This window comes from Hypanus sabinus, chromosome 12, assembly GCF_030144855.1.
Source record: "Hypanus sabinus isolate sHypSab1 chromosome 12, sHypSab1.hap1, whole genome shotgun sequence".
NCBI classification, from domain to species: Eukaryota; Metazoa; Chordata; class Chondrichthyes; order Myliobatiformes; family Dasyatidae; genus Hypanus; species Hypanus sabinus.
The window spans coordinates 62,282,386-62,305,052 of NC_082717.1; the positions used below are offsets into that span (position 1 = coordinate 62,282,386).

At 37.9% G+C, this 22,667-nt stretch overlaps 1 protein-coding gene across 8 annotated transcripts in view; it reads left to right on the forward strand.

The window, feature by feature from the left end:
• Positions 1-22,667, forward strand: part of LOC132402935 (rho guanine nucleotide exchange factor TIAM2) — a 263,572-nt gene that overhangs the window by 228,827 nt on the left and 12,078 nt on the right. For all 8 annotated transcript variants that reach the window (XM_059986063.1, XM_059986060.1, XM_059986061.1 and 5 more), the window contains 6 exons: positions 2,578-2,757; positions 12,611-12,679; positions 15,132-15,257; positions 16,896-17,004; positions 19,670-19,849; positions 21,422-21,540. In XM_059986063.1, coding sequence (XP_059842046.1) covers positions 2,578-2,757; positions 12,611-12,679; positions 15,132-15,257; positions 16,896-17,004; positions 19,670-19,849; positions 21,422-21,540 — 783 coding nt within the window. The remainder of the gene's footprint in view (positions 1-2,577; positions 2,758-12,610; positions 12,680-15,131; positions 15,258-16,895; positions 17,005-19,669; positions 19,850-21,421; positions 21,541-22,667) is intronic.

A 22,667-nucleotide genomic window follows, 5' to 3' on the forward strand; every position in this document is an offset into this window, starting at 1 on the left:
GATTTACCTTAAGCTGCTATGATAGTAAAGCTGGGGCTCTGCCTAAGATTTTTTAAAAATCTTTGCTGGAAGAAACTGAAGTCTCCATTTTCAAAAAAGTAATGGGGAAAAGTCAGGTAACTATGGACCTGTGAGCCTGATGTCAGTGGTGGGGAAAATACTGGGAACAATTCTGATAGAGATGATTGGAGCTTTCTTCATCCAGAGAGTGTAAGCCTGGAATATACTGTCATTGTTGCTGGGTTGCGGACAATGTTTACTAAAGAGTCTAGATGAGGGTTTCCCAACCCTTCTTCTGTCATGTACCCCTCCCCAACCATTAACCGAGGGGCTCTGTAGACCCCAGGTTGGGAACTCCTGTCAGGCATAAAGGACTATGGATCAATTGCTTAGCAATGGGGTTAATATGCAAGACTGCCTACTAATTTTGGGTGTGGTTGAATTGGGTCAAATAGCCTGAAGTATTCTGTATGATTCTGGCCAAGTAGGGAGTTTGTGACGCTGTGTGCTTCCAATGCATGTACCCGGTGTTCGAAGCAATGCCCTGTATGAACCTTTCCGATTCGTATGGTCACAAAAATCCCATGCTGCACTATTTTTTCAAAGGATGTTTTGCAAAGGCCTTGAAACTTTACTGTGTCACCCTCATAATCTCTTTCAGTGAAAAAGCTCAGAACAGTGCATCTGTTTTAGGCATCTGATGTTGGGCAGGCAAAAGAGATGTTTACTTAAGAGCGAAAATAATTATTGCTTTGATGCTGGGATTTGGCCTGGAAGAGGAGGATTAGCCTATCCTATCATTGGATACAAAGAAGTTGGCAGAGAAAACTGGTGACATCCAGTGCTTTGTGATGCCTCCAGTGGGATTTCCATTGCCTTAGAAATATTAAAGAGGGCCAAGACCACAGCCGACTGGTAGACAGTGAGTTTTTTCCTGCATTTGATGTTTTGGTCATCAAATCTTTTTTTTTCAGATGGCTAGATGTGTTGGCACACCGAAGGTAATGATGAATTTCCTCATGTGTAGTATCACTTAGAGCAAAGATATGAGAAATTGTCCATCTTATCAAGTGTCTTCTGTGGACCTTCACTGAAAACAGTTTTGTATAACTTGTTGGTAGGGTCCTTGTTTGTGTATTAGTGAATGAGCCAACATTATCACGAAATTCACCCTTCAAACATTATCTGCCTACCTTAGCACTTTCCGACACTACTTTGCCTGTATTATCCACATGAAATCCCACAAGGCTAAAGACTCCAATGCATACAACTTGGGTGACATTGGTCTTACTAACATTGCTAGTATCAAAATGATCTGGAGGTCCTATGCATATCTCTTGAGAGTAGGAGCTGTTTGCAGACAGAAATGGGAAATCATGTCCTGAACAATGTCATTTCAGGGTCACTTAGTTTCCATCTGCAAAGTTATTTGAAAAATCTCTAGTTCTGCATTTGAATAATACAGAAGTTCAGCTAAATTGAGGGATATATTTAGATATTGCTATTTCGTTAATATCAGTAATAGTCTTAGCAGCATAATTAAAATATGCATGAGATTATAAACAGGAATATAAAGGACAAGTCTTTTAGCTCTCTATAATATGAATTTGGTTCTATTTTACATTTTATTCAGTATTCAGGGAGATGTACCTTTTTGTTATGCAAAAGACTTTGGTCCCATGGGCATTGTTAGACAGGGCGTGGTGAGCTACAGTGTGCTTCCCCACACTCTGCTGTGTATGCAGTTGATTGTCTTTGTCTTTGAAGTGGAGTGAAACAGTGAGAAACCAATGTGGATATTTAGAGGCTGGGGCCCAATTCTCACCCAGGTATTTTTTATTGAATATTTGGTGCAGAGAATGCAAGATGTATTAAAAAGCCAAAAGAATCATTGTTGCTTTATGTAAGAAATGAAAGGTACCAAGTAATTAATGAGAATCACTGTTTATTCCCTATTTTAATCGAAGAAGTTTGGATAGACTGTATTTGGTTATCATTTCTGAATTAAAACTACAACTGGAATTGAAGGATTAAGGAATATGAGATATTTATTCCACTGAAAAGCTGATTAGTAGGGCATAGATTTTCATTGAAATTAAACACAGCTTTTCAAAGACGAGCGCACTATTTTTCTTTCCTCTCCTATCTTATTTGGAAGATGTTGATTACTCTATATTTGTACCCCGTGTGCCTTCCTATTATTCAATGCGTGATTGTTTTGTTAGGCTATTCCACAGCAGAAAGGGCAGCAATAAAGTAGATCCAGTCCTGCACCTTCATTTTCAGCTGGGGTGTTTGAATGACAGTGAAGCAGGAAATCTTTTGGCTGCTATGTCTCAGATACACCTTGCTCAGGATCACCTAAATTAGCAGAGTTCATATGATTTCCTCGACGTTGCTACTCCATTTTCATTTAATCAAACTTTTTCTCATTTGAGAAGGGTTTCATAGAATAAGTATCTCCTTGTAATGCAGATCTATATCACTTCAATATAACTGGAATGTACAGTTCAGAAAATTCGGGTAGTGAGCCTGTAACTTGGGTTTGTTCACCTTTATTTTTATTCCTTCCTCCAGAGTGCAGAGCAGGTTAGCACATTCTGTCGAAGTTTACATGAACTGCATCCTACTGATATGGCTGGGCAGAAGGAGAGCCTTGATCAGCCTCTTCGGCCACTGGCACGGCATCTTTCTGATGCAGAGAGACTTCGGAAAGTGATTCATGAACTGATAGACACAGAGAAGTCCTATGTAAAGGTATGTGGGGAGGTTAAATATATGCAATGCATATATTGCTGTTAATGAAATTAAATTTTACTAAACTTTGTAAAATAGTTTGCTCTTTACCATTTTTCTTGAAATTATCACCCTGCTCTAATATCTGCTGAGATCCAGTTCTTTATTGGAGTATTTCATTGATTTCCCCATTCTTCAACAGACGGTTAGAAAACTATTTAATATTGAAGGTAATTACATTTGATCTCAATTTTATTTTCCATAATGTATTTTACTGTAGGAACTCCTGAATTGTGATAGGAATGGAAAAGCAGCTCTTGCCACTCCCTTGTCCAAATATACTGAATCATTTTGTGGTGTTCCAACTAATGCCTTGGCAAGAATACCTAATTTCTAATTAGATTGGTTGTTACACAATATCTTATCAGACGATGTAATTATGGTTATATACCTTCCAAACATCCAAACACCAGAGCTGGTATATTCATTGAACCCAGATAAACCCAGAGAGAGGCTCAAGTAGCATGATTGACTGTGGTCTAGCTGTGAAGAGCCTCAGTATATTGGGAACGGCAAAGATCAAGTGCATGTCTGTTGCACCACAATCTATCTAGATTGATTTTACTGAGCCTTTTTTATTTGGTATTACATTTTTTCTTTAGATGTGCCTATTTTTGACCTTTCAGATTTGTAATTTCATTATATAGATTGAACAGGGCAATATTTAATGAAGGCATGTGATATTTTGGTCTGTTTGATTAATATTTGTATTATCTGAGACTATAGCTGTTTCTGTTCCAGTGAACATTTGTAACTGGGGTGCAACATGTGGTGAAAGTCCATGATTGAAGCGTTCGCCTGTCGATGTTTGAACTAATACAGCTTCGCAGCTGGATAATATAAATCCTGACACAAAGCCCATGAGATTTTATCATTTAAAGAGCAGTATAGCTGAGCAAGTAATTTAATTCTAAATTGGGCAGCCATCTTGAGGGGAATGCGTTTACTTACTCCAGATGGGATACGCTGATCTCTGGGGAGTGAGCTATAAAGAAGAATTGAAATCTTCTGTCACTTGCAATATTATCAATAATCAAAATTTTTGTAAAATTGAAGGTTAAACCATACAATTATTCTTGTTAAGGGGATTTACAAAAATATCAGTATTTGATCTGAAGATTGGTGAGAGAAATTCTTTTGATTCTTGAGCCGAGAGAGGAAGTCAGTATTCATTAGTTTTATTGGGTAGAGTGAAGGTACTGTATGTATCAGTCAATGATAATCACAGTATTGAGTGTCAGAAACACATTTATCCCTCGGTATGCAGAAATAGAATACAGGATATGGGAAAAGATGTTTTTAAATTTTTGTCTGTAATCCCAAAATTGATTATCTGGCATAAAGTATAATTGTAAATGTAATAAGAATAAAAATAATGAATGACTGACAAAAACAAAGAGAAGAGCCAGCCTTTGATCAGCAAATTGAAAGTAAAAATAAACAAAAGAATGGGGAAGCTAGTGAATAACCAAGGAAAACCATGTTACAGTGGATTTTATATTGAATGTTATGCATATCATTAGATTCACACTGGCATGGGGGAGTCAGAAGTGGACAGACATCTCTTTTGTAATTATTTTGTGCTGTTAATCTACTAATCAAACATTTGAATATCAAGACAGATGTGAAATACAAAAGAAAGAGAAGATAGTAGACGGTAAGATATAGGAGCAGAATTAGGCCATTCGAGCTGCCAGCCCAAGTGCTGCATTGAAGTTTGATTTCAATGTTTAAGGGAAGTGTGGATGGCAGGGGTATGAGGGCTATGGAGTAGGAGTAGGCAGTTGAAAATGTTCAGCACAGACTAGATGGGCCAAGAGCCTGTTTCTGCACTGTATTTTTCTATGACTCTGAGTCTGCTTCACCATTTCATCATTGCTGATCCTTTCTCTCTCAACCCTATTCTCCTGCCTTCTCCCTGTAACCTTTGATGCCCTGACTAATCAAGAACCCATCAACCACCACTCTAAATGTACCCAATGACTTGGCCTTCATAGTCAATTGTGCACTGAATTCCACAGATTCACTACCTTCTGGTTAAAGAAGCTCCTTCTCATCTCTGTTCTACGGACCTAGACTCCCACACTGCAGTGGGGAAGATCAACAGGATCATTGGCAATGTTCCATGGGCTGCAGACAATAGTTCTAAATATTCTTAAATCTACCTCTTTCGAATTACTCTCACCACAGTCTGCAGCATGTAACTTCCCTCTAAGCAATGTCCTTTTAAATCAACTTAACGAACTACAGATCTCACAATTACCTGAAAGACTCAGTGGACCGGACAGGTATGGCACTTTTAGGAGGATGAAGGTACATCACCATGGCCAGAAGCGAGGCAGGAGGGGATGGGGGACTACAAGACAGGCTGCAATGCAGAGGGATCAGGCCTCCTCTACCCAGCATCTTGTTGGCAAACATGCAGTTGCTGAAGAACAAATGGAGGATCTGAGGGCAAGATTGCTGTTGCGGAAAGAAATGAGAGCCTGTTATATTCTATGCTTGACTGAGATGTGGCTTTCTCCAGCACGCCAAATACAGTGATCAGACCTGAAGGCTTCTTGATTTACAGAATGGGTTGAACTGCTGATTCGGAAAAGGCAAAAGGAGGTTTGTGCTCATGATTAACTCTTGGTGGTGCTCCAATGTGGCGGTTTTGTTGAACTCGTCCAACTTGGAACACCTAACAGTCAAATACCACCTGCTCTATTTACCTAGGGAGTATTCATCCATGATCCTGACTGCAGCTTATATACCACCACCGGCCAACTATAATCAAGCGCTCGTGATATTGCATAACGCAGTGTCCGTCCTGATGCATTTCAGATCATACACAGAGACTTCAACCAGGTTTGTATGAAGAAAACCCTGCTCAATTACCATCAGCATATGACCTGTAGCACCAGCAATCCCAGCATACTAGACCATGGTTATACTAAGATAAGAAATGCTGACCATTCTATGTCCAGTCCACATTTTGGGAAATCTGATCAATCTGTTGTCCTTCTCCTACCTGCGTATAGGCAGAGGCTAAAGAGCAAAGTGCCAGAGACCAGGACAACAAAGAGATGATTGTGGGAGGCAGAGGGATGACTCCAGGATGGCTTCGAGTCGGCGGACTCGGCTGTGTTCAAGGGTTCATCTGAATAAATACACCATAGTTGTAACAGACTTTATTAAAACTTTTGTAGACGTGTGTGACTTCACTAAATCATTCAGAGTCTTCCCCAACTAGAAGCCCTGGATGAACCATGAGATCCAACATTTGCTAACTAAGAAAGTTACAAGAGGTCTGGGTACAATCTCTGTATGAAGTGGCAATTCTGGATCAAACATGAATCATTAAAGGATGCTCGGCAGATGTGGCAAGACTTGAATAAGATCCCCTCTTATGAAATTAAATGAAGCGGGGCTTCGCTTCCAGATGAGCTCAGTGTGTCTAAGCTAACTTTGAATATCAAAACATGTAAGAACCGTCAGAAACTCTCACTTTCCCTGATGATCCTGTGATTTTAGTGTTTGAAGCCAATGGGTGAACAGCCTTCAGGATACTGAACCCACAAAAAGCGTTCAGCCCTGATGGGGTACCTAGTCAAGTACTAAAGACTTGTGCTGAGCATCGAGCTGGTCTGTTTACTGAGCCCTTAACCTTTCGCTTTGGCAGTCTGAAGTACCACCCTGATTCAAGCAGGCTTCAATTATACCGGTGCTCGAGAAGAGCAATGATCTGCTTCAATGACTATCATGCAGTAGCACTTACATCCACAGTAATGAAGTGGTTTGAGAGGTTGGCGATGACTTGTATCCACTCTAATTTGCCTACTGGAGCAACATGTCCACAGTAGATACCATCTCACTGGCTTTTCACTCAATCCTGAAACATCTGGACAACAAAGATGCATACCTCAGGATACTCTTTATCGACTATAGCTCAGCATTCAATTCCATCATTCCCTCAAAACTAATCAATAAGCTTCAAAGCCTTGGCCTCAGTACTCCCTTGTGCAATTATATCCTAGATTTCCTCACTTGCGGATCCCAGTCAGTTTGGATTGGCAACAACATCTCCTCCAGGGTCACCATCGGCACAAGGCTTGCCCCAGCATTGAAATGCTTGCACAACCGACAGATTCAGGAACCTCCTGGACCCTTTCCAATGCCAGCACAACTTTTCTTAGATAAGGGGCCCCAAATCTGCTTACAATACTCCAAGCATGGTCTGACCAATGCCCTATATAGCCTCAGCATTACATGCTTACTTTTATATTCTAGTCCTCTTGAATGTTAACATTGCATTTGCCTTCCTCACCACTGACTCAACCTGCAAGTTAACCTTTAAAGAAATCCTGCATAAGGACTCATAACTCCCTTTGCGCCTCAGAGTTTTGAAATTTCTTCCTGTTTAGAAAATAGTCCACCCTTAATCTTTCTATCAAAGTGCACAATCATATAGTGGTGCTAGAATGTTTGTGAATCCTGTAGAATTTTCTCCATTTCTGCATAAATATGACCTAAAATGTGATCAGATCTTCCTATGTCCTAAAATTAGATGAAGAGAGCCCAATTAAATAAATAATACAAAATAACATTATACTTGCTCATTTATTTAGTGAGAAAATAATCCAATATTACACACATTTGTTGGAAAAAGTATGTGAACCTCTGGGGTAATGCCTTCTATGAAAGCTATTTTGAGTCAGGTGTTCTAATCAATGAATTGAGATTGGAGGTGTGGGTTGTAGAGGTGTCCTGTCCAATAAAAAAAGACACACCAAGTCAGATTACTGATAGATCCTGCTCTTCTCATGAAAAATCTGTTTATGTGCACCTTGCCTTGATCAAAACAACTTGCAGAAGACCTTAGAAGAAGAATTGAGGAGATGCATCAAGCTGGAAAAGGCTACAAAAGCATTTCTAAAGATCTGAGTGTTCATCAGTACACAGTAAGTGAAAATGTCTACAAATGGAAGAAACTCAGTACTGTTGCTACTCTCGCTAGGGGTGGATATCCTGCAAAGTTCACATCAAAAGCACATGCTGAAGGAGGTAAAAGAGAACCCAAGCATAACAGCAAAAGACTGTAGAAATCTCTATAACATGCGAAAGTCTTTGTTCATGTGTCCACTATAATAAAAGCACTGAACAAGAATGGTGTTCTTGGAAGGACACCATGGAGCAAACCACTGCTCTCCAAAAAAAACATTGCTGCACATCTTAAGTTTGCAAAAGACCACCCGAATGTTCTACAGCACTTCTGGGACGATGTTCTGTGGACAGATGGGACAAAAGTTGAACTTATTGACCGAAATGCAGACTGCTATGTGTTGAGGAAAAAGTGCACTGCACACCAACCCCAAAACCTCATAACACCTATGAAGCATGGTGGAAGGAACATCATGGGTTGGGTTGCATCAGGACCTGGACAGCTTGCAATCGTTGATGGAACAATGAAATTCAAATTGTATCATGACATTTTACAGGAGAATATTAGGGTAGTGGTACGTCACCTGAAGCTTAATTGAAGTTGGATGATGCAACAAGACAATGATCTGAAACACAAGAGTAAATCAACAATAGAAAGTTTAAAAAGTAGAAACTTTGTGCTTTGAAATGGCCAAGTCAGAATCTAGATCTTAACCCAATTGAGATGCTGTGGCTTGACCTGAAGAGGGCTGTTCATGCAAGGTATCCCAGAAATATTGATGAACTGAAACAGCTTTGTATGGAGAAATGGTCTAAAATCCCTCCAAGCCAATGTGCGGAATTGATCACCAGTTATTGGAAACATATGGTTAAAGTTATTGCTGTACGGGGCGGGGGGGGGGGGGTCCACACCAGTTACTGAAAGCAAAGGTTCCCATACTTTTTCCAACAAAAAAAAAGTAATATTGGAACAATATTCTCAATAAATAAATAAACAAGTATAGTTTTTTTTGTGTTATTTATTTAATTGGGTTCTCTTTGTCTAGTTTTAGAACTTGCATGAAGATCTGATCCCATTTTAGGTCATATTTATGCAGAAATAGAGAAAATTCTACAGGATTCACTAACTTTCTAGCCACCACTGTATATTACACTGTATTCTACCTGCCACTTCTTTGCTCATTCTCCCAATCTAAGTCCTTCTGCAGTCTCCCTGCTTCCTCAACACTAACTGGTCCTTCACCTATTGTTGTATCGTCAGCAAACTTGATCACAAACCCACCAATTCTGTCATCCAAATCATTGACATATAATATGGAAAGGGGTGATCCCAACACCGAACCATGCATAGCACCACTAGTCACCGGCAGCCAACACGAAAAGGCCTCCTTTGTTCCAACTCTTTGCTTCCTGCCAGTCAGCCATTCTTCTGAAGGACAATTAAAGGATAATTTTACAGATACCATGAAGCTAATGATAGTTACTCCAGAATGCCTCTCAAGCAAATTGGCTAACTATTTCTCCACCTGGATGAAATATGATAGGCAAAATGTTAATGTTAGTGAAAAGTACTACATATACACTGATTTGTCATGAAACAAGAAAACTGAGCTTTCAGGAACAAATGCACTTATATCAATCCTTACCTAACTACAAAGCTTTGATGCAACCAGCAAACCTGTCCAATTAAATGAGGTTGAGAGATAGTTCAAGGATAGAAGCTTTCCACACAATAAAGAACTGTTAATTCCAATCGAATACATCTGAGTGAAATAGAAACATGACCTCAGAAAGCTAGGACTGGATTTAAAAGCAGAGTCTCCACAATTGGAGGTGACAAACAAGAGAAAGTCTGCAGATGCTGGACATCCGAGCAACACACACAAAATGCTGGAGGAACTCATCAGGCCAGGCAGCATCTATGGAACATGTACAGCCGTCCCTTCAGCAGGACAATTGGAGGTGGTCGTCTTCATCTGCTTTTCTCTAGTTCATTGTGTAGCCAAGTGTCTGTTTTCCAATTCAGCCTTGCATGTTAGATCTGATACTTTGATTAAAGATATCTAGTAATCAAAAAGCATTTAAATTACTATCCCACATCAAATAACTTATCGTAAAAATACAGTGGCATGAGCTATGTGCAAATTAATGTAATATACTTGCAGGTTGACTATGGTTTATTGCAGTTGGCATCACTCATCAGCTACACAGGGCTGTTTATGCTGGTGCAATGTAATAGGTGTTTTTAAACACCTGTGAATCATTATATGATAGTATTTTCATTTTGGGATTCAGGCAGTTGTTATAAACTACTTGAGTTTTACTTTTGTGGTTTTTACATCTGCATCCCATAATTTAATCTGATTTGTAATCATGCATGGCTATTCATTGTTTTGTCACGATACTCAAATAAAATGCATATGATTTACTTGACTATTTTTTTCTTTATTTTTTAAACAAGTATTTTAATTTTTCCCTCTGCCTTGTGTACTGCATCACCTCTGTTGCATTGTTCTTATGCCTTCTCTATATTTTGATTCTTTCAATTAAAATTTCTATTTCTTTTTCATTTTGCTTCTTAATTTCAATTTGTATTTTCTGTTTCTGCCCATTCCTTGTACTTCAAAGATATCCATATTCATACTTTATTAAAGTTCAGTAGTCTGTATCTAATTTGTTTTTCCATTCAATTCCTCACTGCAGGATACCCCTTCCCTTGTGATTTATCACCATAACTACCTCCTGTTCTCAATGTCTTGGAAGCTGAAATCATTGCCTGAGATTTTTCAACTAGCATCCTGAAAAATAGTGGAATGTCTTACTCCTTAAATCTTACTGCCCACGTTTCCTGTTTCTCAGTAGCAAGAGGGAGAAAACTGTGGAATTGCCTGACTTGTTGCATTTTGTTCAGAATTTCTCACATCATGCATTTAAACTTCTATCTTCCAGCTAAGATGAGACTTAGTTCCTCATTTTTTGATTTTGACTTGCTGCAAAGAAGATGATTGTTTCAATGTTGGTGTGTTTTAATTTGTACTCAAATTTTCACACATTACCACTTAAGTATTCATTAATTTCCTAAAGTGAACAAAATGAGATCATGATCTTGCTGCTTGCAAAGTGTGCAGTTTAATTGGGAAAATGCTAATAACTCTAATGGATGATATGCTAATATACAGAAAAAGCCTTAAACAAAGTCAAAGTTAAATTTATTATCAGAATACATACATGTCACCACATTCAACCCTAAGATTATTTTTCCTGCAGGCTTACTCAGTAAATCTTTAGAATAGTAACTAATAGACAGGATCAATAAAAGAGCAGGTAAAGCATACAACAAACTGTGCAAATGTAAATATAACTAAATATCAGTAAGTAATGAGAGCATGAAATAACAATGTAAAGAATCCTTAAAGTGAGATCGCTCATCTCAATAGATCTCAATTTTGTTCAAGAGCCTGATGGTTAAGGGCTGTTCAGGCTAAGAACAAACATTCATTTTAAGAAATGTTATTTCAGATCCCATTTTAAAGGTTTTCATTTTGGGCATTCAAAGTGACTGAAGTTTGAAATAGAACTTTGACTGTTTAAACATCCCAAACTGGTTGTGTTGAGCATCTTAAGTCATTCAGAATTAAATGTCTTCTGCTCAATAACAAGGCTCAGTCCTAAATTAGATTTGGTCTTGCGTGTACCATTTTGCCAATCTTGGAGCATTAATTGAATCATTCTTTTCATGGCTTGAGTAAAATTACAAGATTTATTTTGTGTTTTCAAGTTTTTGTCCAAACTGCAGCAGTAAAGGTAATCCATCATCCAATTTATTTGGTTGTATTTGAGCTCAATACCCATTTTTAAAACAACACTGGTCAAGGATTGATGGAGTCCATTTTTCAAATGTTTTTAGGAAATCTTTGGAACCCAATCCTTTCTGAATTCCATGTTGTAAACAATAAGTATACATTAATTGTTGCTGGAAAAATATGAAATCCAATGTAATATTTTTACTTTCAGCTTATAACTGGAGTGATTTCCAAATTGCTGTAATATTGCTACATATGAGGGGTGATTGATACATTTGTGGCCTAAGGTAGGAGTCAATTTTAGAAAAACTAGCACATTTATTTTCCAACATAGTCCCCTCCTACATTTACACACTTAGTCCAGCAGTCGTTGAGCATATGGATCTTGGACCTCCAGAAAGTGTCCACAGCAGGGGTGATTGATAAGTTTGTGGCCTAAGGTAGAAGGAGATGAGTTATACAGCTCTCATTACATGCACATGCAGGTCAACTCTTTGAGTGATTATGCAGAAAGTTTGAAGTTAATATCTCACCTGTTGATAACTCATCAGGGTGATTGATAAGTTCGTGGCCTAAGCTACGACGAGATGTTATTAACTTCAAACTTTCTGCATAATCACTCAAAGAGTTGAACTGCATGTGCATGTAATGAGAGCTGTATAACTCATCTCCTTCTACCTTAGACCACAGACTTATCAATCACCCATCTGTGGACACTTTCTGGAGGTCCAAGATCCAAGATGGTCTAAGTGTGTAAATGTAGGAGGGGACTATGTTGGAAAATAAATGTGCTAGGTTTTCTGAAATTGACTCCTTCTACCTTAGGCCACGAACTTATCAATCATCAAAGTCAGCAATTCTGAAAGCGTTAGTAGTATTTCTTCATTGAAAGTAGGATCAGTATTCATTTTTTGTAGTTAGAGATGCAATGAATTGTACATTATGACTGAATGCTACAGGTTTGTTTGAAGCCACCCTTATTTTTTTAATAAATCTACTTAAGTAATAATAGAATGTATGAACGTTCTGTCAAATAACTTATCACCCTAAAGCTGAGTAAAGGGTAATGGAACATTTGTCTTTTGAAGGATTTGAGCCGTCTGTTCGAAGTTTATCTGGATCCCTTGCAAAATGAGACCTTCCTTACACAAGATGAGGTATGAAATTTGACCATTTATATTCAGACATCTGGTATTTCACAATTGCTCAGACCGTGCAGAGAAAAGTACATGGCCTGTAGGCCCAAATCCTACTAAAGAATTTCACAGTAATCTATATTTACACATAGGTTTTCAATGCGTGACTGTAGATCTTGAGTGATGGCTACATTTAAAAAAGGGTGTTAAGGCTAATCGCGTCACATCTTTCAAGATTGTGCAAGCTTTAGTCATTGTTTTCTTGTTTATTGGGACCACCTTATTTTAGTCTGCACCTAGTTGCATTTCAAACTCAGAACAATACAAGCCCAAAGGAAGCCTTAGCTGACTGTTTCAGGTGCTTCTGTGGTCAACTGTGAATCTGATTGTCTTCAAAACTTATTTGTGAAACTATATGGTGATTTTCATGAGTGTATTTTTAGAGTGATGTAGTAAATCAATTTGACAAAATCTTTAATATAAATGTAACTTTAGTGAAACCTGTTGTGGACAAAGATGCAAAATAAATTTTTAGCAGTTGAATGATTGCATCCTTTGACAGCATTCTCTGTACATTATTATAAGTAAGACCATAAGACACAGGAGCAGAATTATGCCATTTGGCCCATCATGTCCGCACTGCCATTTGATCATAGCTGAGTTATTTTCCCTCTCACCCTGTTCTCTTGCCTTTTCCCCATAAATTTTGATGTCCTTATTAATCAGGAACCTATATATTCCAGTTTTAATAATCCTAATGACTTGGTCTCCACAGCAGTCTACCTAAAGAACTCCCTCTTTGTCTCAATTTTAAAGGAACGTCCTTTTATTCTGAGTCTGAGCCCCTGTCCCTTGACACTCCCAGAATTGGAAACATCCTCTCCATGCCCACTTTATTCAGGCCTTTCAATGTTTAGTGAGATTCACCTCCCTTCCCCATTTTTCTAAACTCCAGTGAGTACAAGCCCAGAGCCATCAAACACCCCTTATACATTAATCCTTTCCAATCTATAAGGATCATCAATTGTTACTGGTAGCCAACTTGAAAATACCAATTTTATTCCTACTTTTTGCCTCCTGTCAGTCAGTCAATCAATCAACCTTGTACACATGCTGGTACCTTTCTTGTAATACCATGGGCACCTATCTTGTTTACCAGCCACACATGCAACATCTTGTCAAAACCTTTCTGAAAATCCAAATAAGCAATATCCACTGACTCTCCTCTTGTCAGTACTGTCTGCTACTTCCCCAAAGTATTCCAACAGGTTTGTCAGACAAGATTTTTCCTTAAGGAAACCATGCTGACTTCAGCCTATTTTATTGTGTTCCTTCAAATATCCCAAACCCTCATCCTTAATAATGGACTCTAAAATCTTAATAAACACTGAAGTCAGGATAACCAGCCTACCTTGCTTTGTATTCTGCATGAATTAAGATATAACACCTTCAGTTCTATATTCACCACCCCTCTTGTCAAATTTGACTTGAAGTTAGAATCTAATCACATTCTAAATGTTCTGTTTTGTTTTATTCTGGAGACTTCAGTAAACTCTCCTGCACTCGCGTTCTCATTTACTTTATTCATACTTTTCCAATCTGTTGTGCTCACTCCTGGGTGCCAGCATGGTTCAAGTAGAGCCCACCCCTTCCGAACAGCTCCCTCCTTCCCCAATACTCGAGCTGCTCTCACACACCAATCTGACACCGGGGCAATATTCTAGTGAATCTGACTAACCATTCACCCCTTAACTGTTAAAGGTTTGCTTCCCAAACTATTTTACTGTGGCTGCAATTTAACCTTTGTGTGATTCTTGACCACAAGCTATTCAAATTAATCATTTCCTTTGGTATGGCCACCTGATGCTTTTAAGGTGATCTCTAGCAAATGGATGAGGGTGCGAGAAGCAAATAATTTAACACTGGGCATAAGCAGTTAGGCACAAGTAAATACATTTTAAACAATTAAGCACCAGGATGACTGATGTAAATTCACAGGACCAAATTTAGGGGTACGCATTAATATGAAACATTGTAGATAGAAATATAGATTGCCCTTCCCTATGAATTCAGCAGGGGTTATTTCGGTTATATCTTAGAAATTGTTTGCTAGTGTGATTTTTTTTTCAAGTCAGCCACGTTGTTGAAATGCATCTAGATTATTTTTTCTGGTGAACATTTTAATTCAGTGATATTCGATGCCTTAATTCCATTATTTAGTTTGCAGTTCATTATGCTGGTTGCTAGTTAACTTTGTTTCCCTTTTGTTGCTGACTGTGGTCATGACAGCCACAAGTAAAAATCTGCTGCTAATTAAGGTTAATGTGAATCCTATGTGCAATCTTGATGAAGCATTTATGCATCCTGTAGTTTGATTTGTATTTCCTGTGGCTCTGATGCTCAGACAAATGATAGTAATGAGTACTTACATGCAACCGAGTACAAGACTTCTGCTAGTTCCTTGTTCTTGCAGATGGAGTCGCTCTTTGGGAGCCTGCCAGAAATGCTCCAGTTTCAGAAGATGTTTCTGCAGACACTTGAGGATGGTATTGCCTTATCACCTGACTTCAACAAGCTAGAGACTCCATCCCAATTTAAAGTATGTGAGGGAATTACATTGCACACATAATAAGAAAAAAATTAAGTTTAAAATAGTTATATCATTTGATAATAACCTGTGCTGACTCTTGTCAACAAAGCATGAATAGTTATATTAGGCCCTTCAACTAATACTCAACAGAGTATTTATAATTAAGAACTAAAGAAACATTGGAGTATCTAGTCTGTGTGTGAATTATCATTATAGTCCTTATCATCTACTAAAAACTGTATCATCTGTACTCTGCTGTGCAAATTGTTGCATTAAGTGGCTATGGTACAGTCTGATTTCACTCTTCATTCTGATAATAAAGTAGTCTCCTTTTATGTCCAGCTCAGATGTAGTACTTTGGATCTGGAGAAAACTCTGAAGTTATTAAGAACACTAGAAGTCACTTTTTATATGGTGACAGGAATCCATGCTCTTACTTAATTTTGCCCATAGTTCCTGTTCACAAGTATACATGCAAGAGTGCAATGGTATACTGAGTTTTATAGATATGTTGATGTATGGAAGGAGGTGTGATTTCTATTGGGTATAGGCATCTATTTATCACCTAACACGAAATGCTTTTAAGAGTTTGTTGGAAGCCCCTTCTTGAATCCATGTCGTGACGATGCTGGTGTGTGATGGTTGATGATTCCTGGATTTTGATCAAACTAGGAAAAAAGAAATAGGGATATATTTTCAAGGTAGAATGATGTGTGACTTGTGGAAGAACTAAAAAACATCCCTTGTGCTGAATTGCAAGTTTAGGATATGCAATCAATGAAGCTTATACTAGTATTGAAAGGATGACTTTTGGTGGTGGTGGTGGTGGTGGGGGGGGGGGGTTGATTTAGAGGTACCAGTCAAATGGGCTGCATTTCCTGAGATGGCGTGAGTTTTTTGGAGCTGCACTCATCTGGACAAATATACCTTGTGGGTGGAAAGGTTTATAAGGAGTAAGAATGCTTGCTGCACAATTATCAACTTCTCAGCTGCTCTTGTAGCCATAATTTTTATGTGACGTTTGCAACTTAATCTCCAGCTTGCTGTTGGTTTGGACTTGCTATAAAAGGGGCTTGTTGGGGGTAACCAATTCACTTACATTGTGAAAATGGTACATTTGTTACTACCAAATATGAATATGCCCCAGATCTTAGTATAGCTGGGCATAGACGCCTCCATTATCTGAGGAGTTATGAATGGACCTGAAATTATGCGGTCATTTGCATAATGCAACCCAGCTTTTAAGGAGTTCATTATTCTTGCCTCACATAATGATTATTATAAGTTTTGTCCATGTTTAGACTGTAAGTAGTCTGGCAAAATATATTTTCAACACTGTACTTGCATCTAGATGTTGCTACTTGTCAGGATTTCAGAGAGCTAGTTCTTTAATCCTCAAATATGTCACAACAGCAGCTCATAGCTTCAGAAAGGCAGAGGAAAAGTGAAGTCATTTTCATTTCTTGCATTCAAGTGTCCTCCTGGTTTACTAAAGTCTAAATTAAAGGAGCAATTTTTCTAAATCTGTTTCTTTGATCCATTTTTGTGCATGACAATGTGTGGATAGAATCATTGTTTCATACCTTCTGTTGGAAGGATAATTGGGCAGTTTTCACCTAATATTAAATTGATTTGTTTCCATTTCAGAAACTCTTGTTTTCCCTGGGTGGTTCATTCTTGTATTATGCTGATCACTTCAAACTTTACAGTGGTTTTTGTGCAAACCACAGAAAGGCCCAGAAAGTTTTGGAAAGAGGTAAGGTATAAATATGTTAACAATAGATTTTAATTAAACAATTGAGTTCATGTGGGGTTTAACTGCAACACTGGCTCATGCTGCATATTATTCATTGTTATAGTATGACTGAATTTAGTTGAGTTTATGGCGATGAATAAGCACTGATCTTTTTTGCCCGAGTGGGGCCCCATACAGAAGATTGTGTGCATACCCCATTGTTTTATAAGGGCTGAAAGGCATTTCTCACTGGTCCCAGAACCAAGAAAAGTAGGTGCTTGTTGTTAGGTGTTGTGCCTTAGCTCTGGCTTTGCTGCCAATGAGAGTTATCATTTTAATAATGTTTTCAAATGACCCTGACACTCAGAAGCATTAGTTTGATTGCATTTATAATTTTAAACAATGAAAATCATTAAACAATTCAAGTTTAAAATATAACTTGCTCTGTTCCTGTGCTGTAGTCCTACAGCAATTGAATGAAATCAGGGAATACTGCTGGTGCATCTGAAAGGATAACCAGGAAGTAAGATGATGATTTCTTCATTGTACTTCACTCCTGCACTGTTCAAAGAATCAATCAGCCATACAGGAGCATGCTTGGAATCCCAGCCATTTACACTGGTTGTAAGTCAATGAAAAAGGAACTAATGCTTTCCCATGTATATAATGAATAAACTCTTCTCAGGGTCCCAATTGGATACAGGTATCAATTTGAACTGACGTTTTGATGACAAACACTGTCATTTTCATCAGGGATGATGTCTAGCTAGGCACATCTAGTCTGGTGGTATTTATACCCGTAATCCGTCCCTCCTGATTGGTTAGTCCTCAACCAATCAGGTTTCTGCTGAACCATCTTGTTTACAATTGAATTCATGTTCTTGCTTATAGCAAGACTTTTGTCTTTGTTTAAAAAAAATTCTCTAGTTTTATTTTAATGGCTTCCTTCACCAGACAGTCCCAAAAGCCATTTGCATGGCACAGAAACCTTCTAAAAGCTATTTTGGACCTAGGGAGTTCCCACAAGAAAGTAAGATGATTACACATGATGTCATTATAGAATGGCTACAAGGTCAAGGAAATTAATTGGGCCAACGGAAAAACCAGGAAATCTAACAACGACGAGGAACCAGTCGTTACCACTTGTCTTCCCTATATTTCCAAGGTTTCTGGAAGGATCACTAGGATCCTGAAGAAATACTAGATTAATACCATCCACAAGCCCATAAGGAGGCTTAAATCACAGCTCATGAGGGTCAAAGATGACCTGGTACTCAGGACAGCTGGCATTTACAGGATTCCCTGTGAACGCGGAGCAGCGTACATCGGCCAGATTAGTGTATATTGACACAGTGGAAACCTGCGTAAAGGAGCACAAAGTGTTACCTGGAGAAATCAGAGGTAGCAGAACATAGCATGGCCAAAAGATTGATTTCAACAACACAAAACTGCTGTGGCTTTTGGGACTGCCAAAAGGAAGCTATTGAAATAAAACCAGAGAAAAAGAAAAAGAATCTCAACAAAGACTAAGTTCTCACTCCAAGTAAAAACTGAGATTCGCTTGTAAACAAGGTAGGATAGTGAAAACTTGATTGGATGAGAACTAACCAATCTGGAGGGACAGATGACAGGGATATATATACCATCAGACAAGACATGCCTCAGCATCATCCCTGATGAAAATTGCAGTTTGTCATTGATACGTCCATTAAAATCAAGATGTACCCAGCTGGAGGCCCGAGAAGAAGTTGACTTGTCTTAATTCAATGTTAATTGAATTAATGCCTTAAATTTCAGATAGATCTTCCTGGCTTTGCCTTTGCCACCATATTCATGATACTAACTTTATGCTAAATCATGGGTACTGAGAGGTAGTGACATAGCAGAAATTGTGCTTAAAGGTTCTGTACTGGCACCAGCCACGAGAAACCTAATTTACAATGCTCTAGTTTGAGAAATATGCAAAATGTGTGACTCAATTTTGCCCATGAGTGTTAATGGAGATAACAGCAACTGCTGAGCTCAGTTTTCAGTGCCAGTGGGAGAAATGGCATGGAAATTCACTTGGAAAAGAATGTACTGGTCCAGCTTAGTCACTTACAGTGGGGAGTTCATTGTGATCCCAGCAATAACTTGGCATTGTGCAAAACTGAACATTATTAAAAAAAAATGTTTTTTTTTATATAGAGACCTTCATTAGTAATTTTTTTACCATGATGAATGTGATGTTAACAGATTAATTCAGTGTTCATGAATGTTTCTCATCCCTGTAAAGAAACTGAGGAAAATAAACATGCATTTGTACAGTGTCTTTTATCATTTCAGCACATAGCAACTATTTTAAAAACACTGTCAGTGTTGTGGGAAGATGCAGTAAAGTTTGAAAACTGTAACAATAGTGACTGATAATTATATTTATGTAAATTATTCACATTTGTATTACACTGAAATTTAAATGAAAAATGAGTATTCATAATATTGTTATAAAACATTTTGTAAACAGTATCAAAATAATCAGCCAATGCATTCATAAAGTAGATCTTTTCTATAAAGTTGCTGTTTGTGTGCTTGATATCATTCTTCAGTATTTCTGTTCAAATCGTCTTTTTAAACAAACCTGTGCTGTGTCTCACTTTTTTTCCTCTGTGTATTGTCAAAAAGTTTATTTTCTTCTGTTGAATTCCAGCTAAAACTGACAAAGCCTTTAAAGAATTTTTGGATGCACGAAATCCAACAAAGCAACATTCTTTTACCTTGGAATCTTATCTAATTAAGCCTGTGCAGAGAGTTTTGAAATATCCGTTACTACTGAAAGAGCTAGTATCTCTAACTGATGCAGAGAGTGAAGAGCACTATCATCTAACAGGTTAGTACTGAAAGCTTGCCAAAAATGAAGACACAATTATCTTTCACAAAGGAGTAGGTTGGTTTCATTCAGAAGCATTTTTTTTTTAATATTCCCAGCGATGGTAGGTATGTAGGTACACATTTGGTGTATGACCAAATCATAATTTTCTTGCTAGTGGATAGATTTGTCTAAGTAATGAAAGAGTGGAAGGTGCCTGCAGTGTTTTGTGGCATGGTAGGGGTGCTTCCGGAGCCCTCATTAAACTGGATATTAAATTTTTAAGGCATTCAATTACAAGAGATGAAGTTCCAATGCTTTCTTGTTTTACAATGGTTTGAATCTCAAAGTGTCTATTAAAAGCTTAAACTGGTTAATTTAATTATTGAAGAGATTTTTTAAAATTCCAAACTTTCATCATTTTAATCTGAGGAAACTTAATGTAGGGATATGACTGGCTTGATTAGCTGAATGTACCTCACAGTATTTATCTGAAGTAAAATGCTAGAGACTATTACAAGTGAAAATCCCCAGGAGACTGGCACTTTCCGAGAAACTCAAACCACCATTTGCTACCAGTAATTATTCTACAGTCAAAGTCAATTAGATCACATTTGTTCCCCTTTCTGATATTTTGTCTGAACAACGACTGAACATCTTGACCACATCTGCATGGTTTTATGCATTGGGTTGCTGCCACAATTTGTTGATCAGATATTTGCATTACGAGCAAGTGTACCTAACAAAGTGGCCACTGTATGTAGGTAAGAATGGATAAGACAGCTGAATTCCAGAACAAGCAGAGTTTGAACAAGTATGGCATCAAAGGGACACAATGATTTGACACTAGGAAGAGGTGGAACATTTACAGGCTGAGCACAAAAGTCTGTTTGAAGATGTTGAGTGTCCTTTATTTTAAGCACCATGAATGTTGTTGAAATACCTTAGTTACAAGGAGTAATGGATCTCCCCTCTGGACAGCCCATCAACTGTAGATGTATTTATGCCAACATTTAATTTTTTGAAGACTAAAATATCTTCTGTCAAAGTGAAAACAATTCCAACAGTCTAAGAATATGATGGGAGATGAATTGTTATCTTTAAATATATAATTTTAATAACACTTTAAATGTTGAGTTTCAAGCGTGAATTTTATATCACCCTCCAATCTTCCATCATTTAAGATAATTTTTATCGAACCAATGCATTCTTATAGAAACTGGTGCAGACCCAAACTGGGAAATTAGTAAGCAATATTGTTAATGGATCTTTCAAAAAAACAGCAAGTTTTAAGTTACTGTGCTTTGCAGGAGCTTTGCCTGATTGTTGCCAAATCTAATGTAGGCAAACATACAGCTCCTGATGTTTCTATTCCATTGAAGTCAATGGAAAAGTAAATCATGTTGCATTTCTGTACCACTTCCTTCTCCAGAAGGGTCTGTTTCCTGAGATATGCACCCTACATCCCTTGTTCGTTGCAGTCTCAAATAATGAAAAACCATCAGTCATTTAAGAGGCATGGCAAACACAAAATATTTTAAAAACGATATATGATAATTGTGACTTTGCTGAATATTTTATTTTTAATCACAGAAACACTGAAGGCAATGGAGAAAGTTGCTAGTCACATCAATGAGATGCAGAAAATCTATGAGGATTATGGAACTGTCTTTGATCAGCTGATTGCAGAACAGCCTGGAACGAAGAAAGAGGTAAAACCTTTTGCTTAGATGTTTATTGTTTTCTAGGCCTTCTCTTGAATATTTTGGTTCATGCTTCAAGAATTCCTCCCTCTATTGTCACAAAACTCACTGCTATATAAGCTGGAAATAAGTGTTTACATTTTGTAGAAGTCAATGCAGTAAAGTATTATGTCAATCACACACCTTGGAGTATGCAGTTTTTTCCCAGAGCCATATGCACAGAAAAAAAGTCCTTCAGACCAACCCATCCATGTTCAAGCCAACCAAGTTGTCTGCCTCAGCTAGTCCCATTCTTAAACCTTTCCTATCCATATATTTAAGTGTCTTTTAAAGTTGTAATTGTACCCACAAGTAGATTAGTACATCACAATTATGAATCCTGTCTTTTATTAACCTGAGCCTAATCATCACATATTTACCAGTGGTCTGGTCAACCAAAATACATCATGAACAAGGTATCAAACCTGAGATCTTCCTGATCTGCAAGGATTGTACTGGCAGTAACATTTTAAACTGAGCCTGTCTTTTGAATTCAATCATTAGGAACTGTAATTAAACGAAACTTTTATCTGAAAAGTTTAGTGGCATAAAGCAAAGATCAGCAGTTAGAATGACTTGCAAGCCTCTCAGCGTCATTTACATTAATCAGTGGGCAAGATGAGCAGAGCAATGACAGATGGACTTTTTAAGTACAATGTAAAGGCCTTTAGATAATTAATGGGCGTAAGAATACATAACAAATGGTAGGGAACAAGTTCAAGGTTCCCAATGGGTGGTAAAAGGTAAGATACATTCAGTGGCATATAAATATGAGGTTATGGTACAATTTTATAAGACACAGGTTAAGTCTCACCCAGTGTTTTACACTGGAGAGGGTGAAAAGGAGATTCAATATGATGCCACCTGCAATTTGCTGAAAAAAAAACAACAGGTTGAGCACCTTCACTGTGAGGAAACAAAATGTCAATGCTGAGTCCCTCCAGATTGCAGTCTTTTATATTTTCATTCAACATGGTGGTGCCAGGGATGAGCCACTAGACTGGATGGTCTGTTTTTTCATTGAAGTGGAGGAGACAGAGAGAGATGTATAAAAGGGCACAGAGCAGTGAGTAGGAAATTTTTCCCATAAAAGTACC